General features: G+C 38.9%; 1 protein-coding gene across 13 annotated transcripts in view; it reads left to right on the top strand.

Moving 5' to 3' along the window:
• Positions 1-16193, top strand: part of rbfox1 (RNA binding fox-1 homolog 1) — a 273311-nt gene extending 257118 nt beyond the window's left edge. For 9 of the 13 annotated variants that reach the window (XM_073813933.1, XM_073813925.1, XM_073813931.1 and 6 more), the window contains 3 exons: positions 2466-2530; positions 13321-13396; positions 14172-16193. In XM_073813933.1, coding sequence (XP_073670034.1) covers positions 2466-2530; positions 13321-13396; positions 14172-14294 — 264 coding nt within the window. In that variant the 3' untranslated portion in view covers positions 14295-16193. Of the gene's footprint in view, positions 1-2465; positions 2531-10534; positions 10588-13320; positions 13397-14171 lie in introns of all 13 variants that reach the window. The other 4 variants (XM_073813926.1, XM_073813929.1, XR_012336356.1 and 1 more) reach the window with 3 other exon arrangements.
• The last annotated feature ends 761 nt before the right edge of the window (positions 16194-16954 follow it).

Here is a 16954-nt window from a genome sequence, read left to right as displayed (position 1 = left end):
TAAAATGGTGAGATGTAAACGCCTCACAGACACTTTTTTAATTGGTTCATTTAAATTAATAATTCGAATAAACTGATTTACCTAGATAAAACAGATTTCATATAAAGAGGGAGTGTAGTGCACATTGTACCCCATTGCATTTGATTAATGCCTTAGTTAGCTTGGCTGTAAAATTGTGTTTAATGTATTATGATAAAATCGTAGCATTATCTAATGCTACACTCCTGCTCATTGTTAAATGTACTGAAAAAACGAAGCTATTTTGAAACGAGCTTCTGCCATGTTACTGAGAAAAAAACACACATTAAATCGCTTAATAACACTTTTTTGTGTGTGTTGACATTTCTTATTGAAACCAGACGTTTCAGTGAGACATATCGCTTTCTGCAGTAGTTACATTAAAGCCATTAACTATAATTCTTCTTTGCTAGGGTTTATAAGTGGAGTAACATTATCATTCTGTAAAGCATACGATTGGAATTAGAAGTGCATGATGAGTCATTCATTGCCCTTTTTTATTGCATAGTACCCCACGGTTTGGTTTGGGTCAGCTTACTTTTGGGAGCTTTTCCACTGGGTTTAGTTCATCGTATCCGATACTTTTTTAGTACCACCTCGGTCGGGTTCCAGGAGACTCGAGCAGATACCAAAACGTGATGCGAAAATTGTAGATCACTGATTGGTCTGAGAGAATCGTCACTCCCAGCGTCATCGCTATAATGTAAAAGATTAGCTTTACCTTCATGCTAGCTTGCGCTGTCTAAAGTAAACCTGTTATCATCTGTGCTCTGCTATAAGTTCCCAAACACCCTTTTAGCGATGAAAAACATCCACAGGTTGTGAATCATCTGCATATATGCTTAAATGCAATTTAAATGAGGCTCAGCGGAGCGAGTCGACCGACGCCACAGGTGTTTGTACAGAAACTGTCATGTGAGACAGAGGTAACGTTAGTGATAAACACGATGTGCAAATATCTATTTGTGGTGGTCAATTTTAATTTTGTGGCGGACTGAGAAATAAATGAATGTATGGGAATGTACAAGGACGCTCGCACTTGTATGATATCACAGCAGTAGACAGCGCAAATATTACAACACGCCTATAATCCCTCCCCCTCCAGAGTGTTACTGAACTTGATGGAAAAGCTAACCACGCCAAAGTGAGGTGAGCTGACCCGACCTGACCCAAACCAAACCGTGGGGTACTATGCAATGGAAAAGTGCCATAATATTCTTATATTTACCCAGAGCAGCTAAAAGGTACAATACTCAAATTATGATGTCTTGGTATCTTTAGCTGTGAGAAAGAAACAAGCTGGACATATTTTATCCATAACCAGAAATACTGTAGATATGTGGAAATATTTTAGGGAGACAGCCACCTCTTGCATCGTGGAACCTTGCTGTTCTTCCAGTATGCAAATGAGTGTATCGCTGCATATGCGTTTAACTCGATGTGTTTGTTTGGCCTGTTTTCTCTTTACTAAACATCTGATGTTTCTGCTCCACGTTAAAATGAGCTCTTTTCTCTAAGTAGTGTTGTATGACATGGATACATAATTAATCCTCAGATGTGCGCATGAGAGGAATAAGAAAGTAGGTTGAGTTACACAATGCACCCACATAAGGCAGCTGCTTTGTAATTAGATTATGCATTTTTAATAACTATGATTATGACATGTTTCCCCTCTTTTGGAGCACGGTATGAGATCAGCGCTCGCGCCGTGAATCGACGAATGAATGCGATGAGTTGGTGCAATCTCTGTCTCTTTTCACATACACTCCATGCGTCTTCATCTCCATGAGATTTTAAAGGTCCCATTCTTTCTGTGTTTTTGAAGCTTTGATTGTGTTTACAGTGCGTAATATAACATGTGTTCATGTTTCACGTGTAAAAAAACGCGATATTTTTCACACAATTTACTTATCTGTATACTGCTGTTTTTTTACTGTCCTCAAAACGGGCTGATGTCTTCCTTGTTCTATGAAGTCCCTCATTCAGAAATATGTAACGAGTTCTGATTGTGTATGTAGTTTAGTGTGTTTTGATTCGACAGCAACTTAGCTGGCCGTTAGCTTAGCTGGCGACTGACGTATTCCTGTGGGCGGAGTTTAGTCAAAAAACTGTTCTAGTGACATCATTAAACCAGGAAGTAGAGGGCTGTAGTCCAAACCGGCCGTTCGCTGTAGACTTGGAAATTCGACTTTGGTTAAAGAAAATATATATCGCCTGACAGTGCACTTTGAGTTTTATCTTTTTACAGGTATTATTTATGCTCTAACAGCAACATTACACACAAACTAGGGTTTAAAAAATGGAACCAGGAAGAATGTGACCTTTAAATGTGTAGTCTCTATCATGTCATACTACATACAAGATCAAACACCCAACCCTTAACTTGTCTAAACAGTTGATGCAAAAGCCAAACAGCCCATGTGAGCAAATGTGTGTTTTGTTTCCAGGGTGGTTACACTGCCTACCGATACGCTCAGCCTGCTACTGCTACCGCTGCTGCCTACAGTGACAGGTAAGGCACACATCACTGCCTGCACACCATTGACAACACCACCTTACCTGGCCCTCCGGCGGGGCCCTTCACACCCACCCACCCACCCCCGCCGGGGCGCCATCGTTCTTTCTCACCCTTACTCCTCTGAGGTCAAACGCTCTTCCTTTCTCACGAGCAGAGGCAGGCACGCAAAAAAGGCCAGCCTGATTTATTAGCCTAATCCCATCCAGTGTTAATGGGGGGGTGGATATCACGGTGCCCAGTGCAGTAATTGGCAAATTAAATCAAATGTGATGTCACTGCAAATGTAATGGCGATGCGCATCCACTGCAACTGCAAAATGAAGTGGGATAGACCTGACAGTCCTCAGAGATGAGACAAAAGCCCATTTGGCAGGACGACCAGAGGAAATCGTCTTGGCTGATTTCGCGTTTCTCTTCTTTTGTCAATTGTGAGCGCGAGCTTATTGCAGATGGCACGCGATCAAGAATAAAGCAAATCCGAGCCTTGATGTGATTGCAAAACATTCGCATGACACTAAAGCATATCTGCTCGTGACTGTAAATGGCAATAATGATTGTAATGCTGTCATCCGACATGTAACAACCGATATTGTGCAGTCCTAACTAGATGAAGCAACACTTGATTATCATGTCATCCTAGCAGCGCTGTCATAATCTGTCAACAGTTTCCCTGCATGCCTCCATAAGTCGTGTGCTGTGAAACACACCCGATCGGTCGTGAGTGGTGATCATCATCATTACATCATGTTTATGTGATCATCATGGGTCTCCGGAGTGTGTATTGTATGTGCGTGTAGCTCTTGGTCCATTTTAAAGCCATGAATGGGGATGATTCGCATCAAAGTCTTGTGTTTATAAATTTTATGGTGTCTGCCGACTACAAGCTGCATGTCTGGGTGATTGTATGTGTCCTACTCCTTACATACAGTAGGGTTTTAGTGTCAGACAGTCGTACAAAACCAAGTTATTGATTCCAAAGGCCCTTGGTCATGTCGTGTGGGTTCTGTTATGAAAAATCTTTTATGGTATTGCGGTAATCAGATTTTCTGACGGTTCGATTACTTTCCTGTTAAGCAATCATGTAAAGATCTTGTACTCTGGCTGTAGTTGTTTATATATTGTAGGTATTTATATATTTATAACCCTATGCCTGTAAGCAGAATAAAATCTATGTGCAATAAAAAAAGAAATACATAGATACGGTCAGGAACATTTGAAGGTAAAACAGCTTTTAAATTTCTGCTACAAAAGAGAAAACGGCAATAGAAATGGGAAAAGTCGATACAAAAGGCAGTAGGCATTTATTGGAACTCTATGTTTAAGAGCAGTAAGTGATAAATTCAGTTTTTATACGTGGTAGACATAGTAAACTGGTGAATTAGTATAGATTTAAATAGAGCCATAACTATGGACAACGATTTGATAGAGACTAAAGGCTGGACTTCTTTGACTCGGATGTCTGAACACCTCAGCAACCACATAGCAATCCACCCACAGTGTCTTATATTGTGATGGTGACTTTTTCACACACAAAGCATTACTTGCACACCATTCAGCACTCAGTAGATCTGTTGGCATTAACATTTTCTTTATTTACACTGCAAAAAAAAAAAAAATCTTGGTATTTTTGTCTTGTTTTCAGTAAAAATATCTAAAAATTCTTAAATTAAAGGGATAGTTCGGCCAATAACGATATTAAACCCATGATTTACTCACCCCCAAGCTGTCCGAGTTGCTTATGTCCATTGTTTTTCAGACAAACACATTTTTCGGATATTTTAGAAAATATTTTAGATCTTTCAGTTGATTAAATGTAATGTTACGGGGTCCACCCATAGTCCACGACCTTCAAGTCCAAAAAAGTGCGTCCATCCTTCACAAATTAGATCCAAACCGCTCCAGGATGATAAACAAAGGTCTTCTGAGGGTAATCCGCGTGGTGTTGTTGTAGAAATATCCATATTAAAAACTTTATTAACGAAAATAAATACATTTCGGTAGCACCGCCATCTTAGACTCCTCTGTATTCATGAGAGAGTATTAGCGTAGTGTACGCACTTTTCTTAGTGACGTATGACAAATTCGGAGGGCGGGAGCACAGAGCAGCAGCAGAGTAGCCTCAGTAGGCTGCGTAAGCTCTCATCCTGAATGCGGACGCGGCTAAGATGGCGGCACTACCGGAAGGTATTTATGTACGTTAATAAAGTTTTAAATATGGATATTTCTACAACAACACCGCGCGGATTACCCTCAGAAGACCTTTGTTTATCATCCTGGAGCCGTTTGGATTTAATTTGTGAAGGATGGACGCACTTTTTAAGACTTGAAGGTCGGGGACTATGGGTGGTCCTCGTAAAATTACATTTAATCAACTGAAAGATCTAAAACATTTTCTAAAATATCTGAAAATGTGTTTGTCTGAACAACGATGGACATATGCAACTCGGACAGCTTGGGGGTGAGTAAATCATGGGTTTAATATCATTTTTGGCCGAACTATACCTTTAAGATACAAAAATATAAAATTTAAGTGATTTTGTTGCTTAAAACAAGCAAAAAAATCTGCCAATGGGGTAAGCTAATTTTTCATGAATTTAGTGTTTAAGAAAAATGTTCAAGATTTTTTTGCTTACCCCATTGGCAGATTATTTTGCTTGTTTCATGCACAAAATCATTTAAATTTTATATTTTTGGTCTAAAAACTAGACTTATTTTCTTGGGATGTTTTGCTCATCAAGAAAAAGCATCTTAATTTTAAAATTCTTTGATATTTTTATTGAAAACAAGACAAAAATACTAAGAATTTTTTTCTTGAAAATATTTTTTTGCTGTGTAGTTAGGAGAAAAAATGAAATGCATCCCACATTTTAAATAGGCTGACAAAGATATGATTGTCAGACTCATGTCTCTGTTTAATAAAGTTCTGTGGCCAAAATATTCTGGTTCAATTTGGATTAAAATGATTAAAAAAGGTAGACATGGTCATTGCTTTGCTAATGGGGAGATCTAATGCTAATGCTCAGTAAGTTTACTTAATTTCGTTTCAGTCTCTGCAAAAATCTGCGTGATTGATTTTATAAATGAAGAGCCCCTCAATAACAATTGAATTATTTTTGTTACCCTTAGACACATTTGCAAAATTAAAGTAGCTTTGGGAAATTGGAACTACAGCCGAACATACAAATTAGCACGGCTAGGCGAAATTATTTGGGCTGGTTTTTCCTAATAGAGAGTATAAATGATTGTTATGATTGTTAGACCTCATACATTTTTTACGTTTTTGGATTTAAACGATTGAATTATTAATCTGTAATGTAAATGACTTATAATCTCTCCAACCTCATAAAAAGTAAATTATTCATGCAACATGAGTAACATTTTCCGAGAGTTTAATTGCTCAGTCTGTGTTAAAATAACCTCTCAGCATTGTAAGACGTTATCACCTCGCATGAAGGATATCGACTCTGATCTCCGTTAATCCTGCGAACCTTTTGACTACTTCAGTTGATCTCTCGCCTTCAGCGGTGGTGGATATCAGTGCGTCAAAGCTAAATCTTATCAAGGCTGTGCTCTCTGACACTTGCTTTCCCAAAGCTTTCCCATTAGATGTAGCCACCACATCTGGTTTCTTGCTGTTTCTCGAAGGAAGATGCTTCGTCTGAATGCTCTCTTTCAGAACTTCACTTGCTGTCAGTCAGAGATCTACAGGGTCAACCTCACATCTGGAGGTGGCGCTAAGAGGCGGATTCAGGGTCAGGGCTTCTCTCTTACTCTCTCTCTCTCAAATCACTTCTTAAAGCTCAAGGCTCTGTCATTCTCATCTGAACAGCTGCCGTCCGGGGCCAGATGGGTCAGTGGTACACAGTAGCCTCCCTTCCTCCATCTCTCTAATTCTGTATTTGTATCAGCACCAGCTGACCTCTGTACCCTCCAAGCTTGTTGAGGAAAGGTTGAGGTGGCCCGTATCCATGTGGTGTCAGGCGTGTTTCTGGTGCTCCCTGGACCGGATAGAGGCCCCCAGGGTTGGGGTAGCATCTGTACAGGAAGCTAGGGCAACTCAGTGAGCTTTTGTGAAGCCCATCTATTCAGTACATAAGCCAATTTTGCTGCTAACAATGTAGATATGTTGGGCAGGTGTCTGATAAGCATTGTACCTTACACAAAATCTGTGCTACATGCAATTTAAAAGATTACAGTATATCAGATATGTCACTTATTCTGTGGAGATATAACCTTGATGTCTTTATGTATATTGAATGAGTAAGGCCATGTCAAAGTGAAACTGAAGTGAATTCATTCAAACTTTAATGTTCTTAAAGCAACACCAAAGAGTTTTTTTTACCTTAAAATAACGCTTCCAAAACAGTTTCAGTCGTTCATCCACTCTAAACAGGGTGAACAGCACTTTCACATTCGCTTTGCAGCCCTCTATCGGCCAAAACCGCACTAAAGAAGTTTCCAAACGTCGGGTAGTGGTCCTGTAGTCCGAGTGAATACTACAAAAACTTGCTTCACGGCAGACCTACAATCCAATCAGAGCCAGCTATGCCTCAGTATTTATGACAGTGGGTCATGGACAATTACGCTTCTAACCTGTAGGGGGAGCAAAGAGCCAAAACTCTTTGGTGTTGCTTTAATCTCGTAATTAGATTATGAGACTTTAGCCTGGATTTCACAGACAGATTAGGAAAAAGAGAAATAAATACAAGTTTGATTGCAATGTAACAGTCTACAGTATGTAACAGAATGATATGGTTTATGTAGTACAGTACTGCTTGAAAATGCTTGTAAATTTATTGTTTTCATAAAGTGCATGTTTAGTCTGTAATGTGTATGGACGTTTCTGAGGCAGACACACATCTAAGTTTGTATTCATTTTTAAGGCACTCTGAAATATATATATATATATTAAGTCATGCATGTATCTAAATGCATGTTTGCATTGGGCTTTACTCCCAAGATTGTGTGTGTGAGTGTATCTGTGTTTGTGCATTGGAACGGTCAATACTGCCATGCCGAATAGACCGTTGTATTTAAAACAAGCGCCCTAACATGATTAAGAGGGCCGATTCAATCTGAATGCTTAACGGGAACGAATGATTCATTTAGTTATTAAATATAGCTCCAAGCGGCAATTAAAAGGGGCCTGGCAATATGGCGGACAACCTATGTCTCTAATTAGACTTGAGATCAGGCTGTGACACATCATTTGTCACACCTGTGCAGTGACTCATGAAGCCTGTGTAATGCAACCAATGATACGGCTCATGCTAGTCATGTTTATTTACCCACAATGCACCATTTGCCCAAATCCTGTCAGCATTCCAAAAAGTCCTCTGAATTATACAAAGTCTTCTCTGTATTGTTTCTTTAGGTTTAAACTTTGAAACAAATTAGGGCTGTCAATTTAATATGTTAATTTAGGGTGATTAATTATTAAGATCCTAACACAATAGAAAATGAATGCAATTAATCATGCCCTATGAACCATACTTAAAAGTTACCAAAGGTGTAAATAGACCAACAGTTTTTATTATTAAGAATGCGTTACTTCTCCTTCACAATAATGTCATGTTTTGAAATTATTAAATAAAATAATATGGATGATTTGGTAGATTATTTATTTATATTGTAATCATTTTTACTTTTTCATATCCATGTCATGTAATTTATCTACATATTTAATCGATTGACAGCTCATAATAAAATATATAATCCATAAATGAAGATTAAGGGGTAATTTTGCCATTTTAAATGATCTATATTAAAGGAATACTTCACCCAAATATGAAAACTCTGTCAAAATGGAAACCAATAGGCAACCCTACGATCCCTTTGATGAAGCCAATACGGAAGTGATTTAAACTGCAATTCATTGACTGGCCATTAGAGGCTGGCTCCAAAAGAGAGTCAATTCCCATAGACCCCCATGGTAAAATGCCCATCTTTAGAGCAGAAAAAAATATGTTTAAAGCCTGGTACAAAAATTTATTTTGATCTATATAGTTAATTTTGGGGTGAATTTATTTGTAAATCATCCGTTTAAATTATATTAAGGCACCTTAGCTTGTCCCGCCTCTTTACCCATTAACGTATATCCACGAGTATTGTGCGGTGATGCGCGGCCAAGATGGCGACAGCAGGCACCCCCTACTATTGGCTTAAAAACTATCTTCAGAAACCTATGGGTGACGTCACGGACACTACGTCCATATTTTTTTACAGTCTATGGTCTAATCTCATTGGTTCGCCATTATAGGCATGTTAAATTTGCCATGCTGATCTATATGTTGACATGGATGCAACACATTGATAGCTGAATAAACAAAACAAATAATAGTTTTTTAAACAAATAATTTCACTTCAGAAGACACATATTAAATCTTTTCCCCTCGTCAATTAAGAGAAAACGCTTCCCTGCCAATGACGAGCTTTGCGGCAATCCATATTTCCGCTAGTATCCACTAGGTGGCGCCCTAACATGACTTATAAAACACTGAAGCATCAACTAATTCAAAAACAGTAAAAACTCAGTGTATTTTTGATGATCGCTCTGAATCTGATCTCTAACAAAAGTCCTTTACAAAAATACAATTATCTCAGCTTTTTGCTCAAAATTTGGTGTTTTTGAAGAAACCTACCCATATTTAAGATGTGATAAAAGAGCACATGAAAATAGGATGAAACATTTTATTTTTTTTTAAGCATATTCTTTCATTTGATAATATATTGTATGTTTATATATTTAAAGACTGCATTAAACTTTTATGGAAAAACTTTTTTACAATGCTGGCGAGGAAAGAGTTAAAGGTGCACTATGTGCTTGTTAGGATGATTTCTTCACAGAAATGCAAAATAAAATACATAAATATATTATCAGTGGTGTATAAAGACCTTACATGATTAACTGTTATGTTGTTATGACCTTAGATGAGACATTTTTATCAACCAACACTGCGGGTCCCCTTACATAAAAGTTGCTATTTTGCCCCCGCCATGTTTCTACAGTAGCCCTAAATGGACAAACTGTTCTACAGAGCGTGTTTCGTCGTCACCACCTTGTCGCGGGCAACAACATGTTTGTCCTGTGGTGGCTACCGTAGCTTCTGTAGCAATTCCCAATCTCACCACTAGATGCCCCTAAAATCTACATACAGCACCTTTAACCCAGTGAAGTCATTTGGATTACTTTATTAAAGGATATTTTGTGTATTTTGGAGTTTCACCATGTTGGCTCCCAAATAAGAAGATAACATGAAATGATTTGTTTATGTTTATCTAAAGAAAGGATTTCATTTATGTCTGGGATGGCTTGAGGGTGAGTAAATTACATTTTCACATTGAGGGGAAATATTCCTCTAAGCTAATCATGATACTTTTTATTTTCTCGCTATTCATAAGACCAGTTTATGATGTAGGCCATAAGTGCTGTGATGATTTCCAATATCATCCCTGTATAACGCTCCCAGTCTCAGGTGTTTCAGCTGGCTTTTATGTGACCGTTCAAGGCCATCCCAGCAGTATTCAGTAATGCTGCGAATGCAATTCCTTGACTTTTACAGAACAATAGTGACAGAGAGAGCGGGTTTACAAAGCAGAGGACATTTAGAGCGACTGAATCAAAGCATCTCGCGGCACAGCTGCCGTTTCTATTGAATCGGCCCCGGTCCGGGGACTAAAACCCGGCTTTACCCGTGTGCTGTGTGCTTCTTGAGTTATGATTTAGTCTCATCTCTGATATACTGTATATGTCTTTTTTTAACCCTCTTCTTTATTCCCCTGTACACATTTGCATTTCCCAGCATGCACCTCCCCTCCATGTCGATACTGTTCTCTCGCGTGTGGGACTGCCGGTTCTTTCGCTTGTGAACTGAAACCCATTTATACCATCCCTCCTCCCCGACACCCCTCATCCTCCTCCTCCTCTACCCTTCCCCCTCGCCTCTCGTCCGTCCAGCCAATCAGCAGGCGGTATTGTAAATTTTATCTTCTCTTGCAGAAATCATTTCGTCTTCGTTGCAGCAGATGAAATTTCTTGTAACACCTCCTCAGGTAAAAGAAATAAATATAAATGAATTACCAAATCCACCCTCACTTTCTCGATGCACCCACGAGGGAGTGAGCATACCCCTTTTTTATGCACCCTGACAGTGAGTGCTTCTATTGCCCGGCTGTCTCCTTATTTCTGCCCCTTTGATTAGTAGATGTTACGTTGTTTCTTAATACGTTTTCTTGAATGCCCTTTGGACGAGTGGAGTAGTTCTGGAGTACTGCATGAGAATAGCTGGAAGGCATCACATTCATACAGTAGTTCTCATCCTTCGCTACTCTTTCCCATGCCACCGCTCGGAAGAGGCATGTGTTCCGTGAAGAGTGAAATGAACACGCTTGTCACCAGCTTGAAATCTGTGTGATTTTTCTGTCTCAATTTTCCTGTGTTCCATCGTTCATTTTATTTCTTCCCCCCCTCGCTCCCCTTCGCTGCCTCCCTTTAAAAGCATCTCCTTTCGATTGTGTGTGCGTGTGAGAGAGGGTCTTTTGTTGTCGTTGTTTGTGTTATTGTTTCAGAGGTGCGTGGTGCTGTTGTCATTGTTTGATCAAGGTTGCTCATGTAGTGTACGTCTTGCACTTTGGCTGTAGTCGGGGGAATGACACCTATACGCGTGATTGTTACTGGTTTAAGTGGCAGTGTATTTAAAAGAAAATGGATCTGTCCATCCGCACATTGATTTCGTGGCAGCCTTTTTTCTTTCTCTCTTTCTTTTTCTATTGTTTCCTAACCAGGGAAAATGAATATGCTAACAAGGCTGTAATTTAGCAGAAGCCACGTTCTCGAAGACATCAGCTGTTTGCTGTAAAACGCAATTGGAATCTGTAATTTAAAGAGGGAAAAACTCGCAAATTACGGTCTAATTGTCGCAGTTCAATAATTGCTTATAACCCCAAAGGTTGCATGTCTTGCATCGCAACAAACTTAAAGGGACAGTTCACCTAAAAATTTAAATTATGTCATCATTTATTTTCTCATCATATTGGTCTTAATCTGTATGAATTTCTTTTGAGCAAAAAATAAGATATTTTGATACATTATGGTAAGCACACAGCTGATAGTAACCATTGACTTCCATAATATGGAAAAAAAATCTAAGGAATTTAATGGGTATTTCATCAACTGTGTGTTAACCATCATTTATCAAAATACCTTTTTTTTATCATTTATCACAATATTTCCATAATATTTGTTTTCCTACTATGGGAGTCAATGGTTACGGCAGCTGTGTGCTTACCATCATTTATCAAAACATCTTCTTCAAAATAAAAAAAAACTCATGCAAGTTTAGGAGTAAATTTTCATTTTTGGGTGAACTATCCCTTTAATCATAAAGTAAAGCGTTTATGTATGAAGAAACTAGCATCATAGTCACAAAAGTACAGCATAATATTGTTTAAGGAAGCACAGAGGCAGACGCTTGTGCAGTCTCCTGGTGGGAAAAGTCAATACATTTAGAGGAATAGCACTGCTGGAGCACACATTTTCCAAAATAATGAGCATGTAGTCAATAATGCAGATATATCCCAGCCAACTGAGATTTATTAACCTGTATCTCAGAGCCCAGATCTAATTTAGCTGTATGTTTGAGTCACTCGTGTTCATTAACAAACATAGAGCTTACCAGTCTCATAAATCAGGGGGTTTTGTCTCAATAGGCAGCAGCGCGAGTCATCGACTAGTATAAGATAATAAAAGCGTAATCGCGCCTGCAAATGTATAGCGCATTTCAGAAATGCTTGAAAACGGATACACACAACATCTGACTCATTTGATCAACTTTTTTCAAACTTGGCTAATTCACCAGGTGCCGTATCCTGAGGGTCACCTTCTCAGTTCTAGCTCCAGAATCGTGAAGGCAGCCTTGGTTTGATCACCGCAGGCATACTCATTAAAACTAACCCATGTAAACACAGATAACACAGGTCAAACAAAATACTCGGCCAAGCATTGAAATATGAAGACGGAGCAACTGTGTAGTGAATAACAATGCCTATACTAATTTGCAGTGGATTAACTTCTTAATCGCCAGGAGCGGAAGAATATGTAAATTGACTCATTTCTATGCTGTTCCCTGCCCTCCGATTGGCTCTAATCTGGTCCAAAAACACCATGCACGCATAACAAAGCTCAAAGGAGCCGATGTTTCAGGTTATTTTCCCTTCCAGCACTCTTAAATCTTAAAATCTGCTTGAGCTTTGAGGGAGAATAAGGAGAGATTTGCCAGCAAGTATATATTACAGCACAAGCTTTGTTGCACACATTAATGCCCTGCAATATAGACATTTCTATGATGCCAGCTTGAAACAAAGATAATGAACAGATGCTTCGTTTTGTTTCTCATGTAAAACTTTGATGTTCTGTTTATTTTTTTCTTGTGATGTATTCTTTTGCCTTTTTTGATCAATATGCCTAAATGAAAGTACTAAAAATTGAAGGGTTTTTTGTGCAAGTGTATTGACCTGTAAGTGACATAGCCAAATGATGCAGTTTTGGAAAAAAAGCTGATATGTGATAAGTGCGGACCTATAATCGCATAAACTATCTTGCACAAATGACCCTTCAACTTGGACAGTGATGTTTTTCAGCATGATGGCCATGTGATGTTCTCCTCTCTGACTTCATTTGTCATTTTCATCTCCATATAAGTAGTTGCTTCACTCCGTGTACTGTATATGTTTGCGCACAAATAGAAATACGGACAATGTTTCTAATACGTCTCTGTGTCTCCACAGTTACGGAAGAGTTTTTGCTGCCGACCCCTACAACCACGCACTTGCTCCAGCAGCCACATACAGCATTGGTGCCATGGTAAGTTTCCCTTGCTGACTTTTCCACCCTCCTTACCGTTTCAAACTCCCTCCATTTCTTACTCATCACTGTTTTATTGCATCGCATGCTCTTTGTGTTTTCCTTTTCTTCCCACCTTTTCCCCTGCATGGATTTGAGCGCCGGTGACATCTCCTCGCTTAAACTTAATTGAATTTGTCTCTCGTGCTAACGGCACCTGAAATGCCACATTAATCCTCCCAGTAAACGTGATAAATGTCTTAATTTCTTGGCAGTGTAGTGCATGTTAGTTATTATATTTCTAATTTTGTGAATATCACCTAGCCGAGCGCTTCCCTTAATGGAATAATTAGTCATTTTGATAATTAAATCCATCACCTAAGTGGTGCTGTGGCAACAGCTAAAAGAGGGAAAGGGAGAGGGAGCGAATGAACGTACGAACGAAAGAATGCATGGAGAGGATCCGTCGAGCAGCATGTCTCCGGGGGCCTGCTGTGATCCGTGGCTTGACTGCTTTTGATCTCAGTCGCCCGTGTCGAAACGAACCGCACGGTACGAAACTGTCCCGTGTTTTTGATTTGCTCTGTTGTTTCACATTTCACTCACCTATTTTCTTTACAATTTTAAGTAGCTGAACGCATCTCTTCTGGCATGTGGTGTTGTGGTGTGCTTGCTGCATGAAGGAGGTGATTGGTTTTCGTCCGGGGGGTACAGTATGTACAGCACATAGCCATAGCGGACGTCTCCTGTGAGCTGTGTCAATTAAACTTGTCCAAACCCGTGGCTTTTCTTCCAGAATGCTTTCGCTCCCTTGACTGACGGCAAGACCAGAAGCCACGCCGAAGACGTGGGTCTCGTTCTTTCTTCTTTGCAGGCTAGTATATACAGAGGCGGATACAGTCGTTTCGCGCCATACTAAAAACCTTTCAAAACCTATTGAGAATCTTCCTGTGGGGGTAAAGGAGTTATTCAGAGGCCTGGGTATTGCAATACATGCAGTAGTGCATCATTTTAGCATCTCTTAAGAGAGAGAAGACAAAAACGGATATTTTTCATCTTATACCTCAGATATTTTGTGCTGTGTATTTTAATATTGTGGGTTTTTAATTTCTAAAGATTACATAGATTGTTGGCTGTAGAGGTTTCTGTGGTGATCTAGAGAGCTGCTAGATTTTAAAAAGACGAAACGACAAAAAAACTAAAAGATACGAATTGTTAGGGCTTTATCATGTAAATGAGTTATGTATGATAAATATTCGAGTCACTATGGGGGTTATCATATTTTGTAAGAGTGTAAACGACTAGAGTCGTCCAGTGGTTTCTCCGCTTCGGTTCACATCGCCTTTTCGTCTCACTTCGGTTGCTTTTATTTCTGGGTTCTGTGCCATGTAGAGGAATAGCAGAGAGGGTAGGAGTAGATACAGACGTCTCTGTGGTGGGTGAAAGACTGGGCTGGCTGTAAACGTTGCTGTAGGTCCCCGAGCGCAGTGAAGACGCAGAGCCGGTGTTAAAGACCACCGAGGCATCGATTATTTAAGCTGTCTTATATCAGTCATTACTCAAAGCCAAAGGTTATGTTCCTGGGGTGTTAAATGTGTATATTCAGATTATACATAGCAGCTGGTAGAAACTCCCCGAAAGTTCACCACGACAGTATTTTACTATTTAACTCAACTATTATCTAGTCTTTAAGTCAGTCCCTTGCTAGTTTAGGCCTACCACAAGACGTTCTTTTTATATTGCTGTACTTCCAGTACGTCGATTGATATAAATGCTGACTTTTATAATACTGGAGAGATGAAACACGAAAAAAATAAAAAAAAATAATAATAAAAGGCGACTGTGGCGCCGATTATATTTTTGTTTTTGTTTTTCTTTTTTTCCAGAAGTAAAGAAACTCTGATTATTTGTACAAGACAAGACTGAAAAAAATAAACTAACAGTGTATTAAATTTGATCTGTGCAGTGAAAATGTTCTCTTATACGAATAACACAACTGTATAATGTTTTAGACTTAGTGTGGTAGACCAACTGTTAGAGAAAGGTGTCTCATTTTTTATGGAGTCATACACAGATTTATATCAACACTTTACAAGTAATGCAATCATTATGTAGATATAATCATAGTATTTTTGTCAACTGTACAATTTTGCACACACAACCTGCAATTTTTTCATCACTTCTCAATTGTGGGATGTTACTTTATTACAGTACGTCTGTTTTTGTTTTTTTTCCGGTGTTGTTGTTTTGGTTCTATCGAGTGTTTCGTTTTGATATCATTTTTTTTAATGTGACATCCTTTGTAATATTATTTTTTAGAACACAGCCTTTACACTTTGAAACTGTTTGATTATCAAGAAACTGGGAAATATATGACTTGTGAAAAAGATATCTATATGTAAATAGGAATAATGATAACTATGTCATTTACAAGTGCTACACAAACAAGCTGTCGCGGTGATCCAGGAGAGTCGCAGCTTGGTTGTGCGTATGCGAAGACTTCCCTTCATGTTGTTTACAAGTATACCTAATTAGAGGTTCGTCACATATCTCGTTTTTCTTTATTTTGTATTTATAAAAGTTTCAATTGCATAAAATACAAACAAAAGAGCGGCTTCAATTTATCCGGCTGCAAATATCCTCTTGTGTACTGTGTGTGTGTCACACCACACGACTTGGCAAAAATATCTTACCCACTGCTGTGATTCTGCTCTTTCTGCTTTCAGTACGTGTTGTGGACAGGCTTTTTCCTTGTCATTGTATGTGCATGAACTATGATCTGCATAACAATAACCATCAATAAAGTTTCTCAAGATAAGGGGAATTTGTGTGGGGTGCTCTTTCTAATGATGCCGGGTGGATCTCGTGCTCGGATGATGGAGTGCATTTTTCTTCTGATGCGATTTTATTGACTTAAATTACATTTAAAAGCTCAGGGCGAGGGGGAAATGATCATCTTCCAGGAGGATAAACGAAATTGATGCTTGCGCGTCTGACTTGGTCATCTGTATAAGAAGCCTGTGTGTTTGGGATGAAGGAGCGAGATCAGATTTTGCCGGTCTGATTAGGTTATCCTCCACACTTCCAGCACGCAAGGGTTATGAAACATCTCCAGTCTGAAATATTCCCAGAGACACCATTCTTCACAAGCACAAGAAACGTGCTAGGAGTTGATACGTATTTAACGATATTTTTAGAGCGGGGTACGGTTTAAAAGTTAGCGTGAGACTTTCGTTTTATGCAATTTCACCAAAGTTTGGGTTCATTCTTCTGTGCAAATGACTGCATTCTCAATCTTATACTGTATGAAGAACATTACTTAAGTTTAGACGATCACGAGGCGCTCCCATCGAACTTGAACCTGCCTGCCTTTCACGACTGTAAAAGCAGGAGGTATTCATTATCATTTTCTCATTTCACCAAGGTATGACGGGATTTCATAAATTATGTATACAACAGATAGTTCTCATTTAAGAAAAGAAGAATTATTACCTCACATTCTGGATTTGATCAGTGTAATTGGAAAAACTTAGCCAGAGGTTTCTGTGAAAGATAAGCAATATAAATGTTTAAATGTGA

The sequence above is a fragment of the Paramisgurnus dabryanus genome, chromosome 3 (assembly GCF_030506205.2).
Source record: "Paramisgurnus dabryanus chromosome 3, PD_genome_1.1, whole genome shotgun sequence".
Taxonomy (NCBI): Eukaryota; Metazoa; Chordata; class Actinopteri; order Cypriniformes; family Cobitidae; genus Paramisgurnus; species Paramisgurnus dabryanus.
Note: the sequence above shows the minus strand (reverse complement) of the source record. Positions and strands in the feature narration are given on the sequence as shown.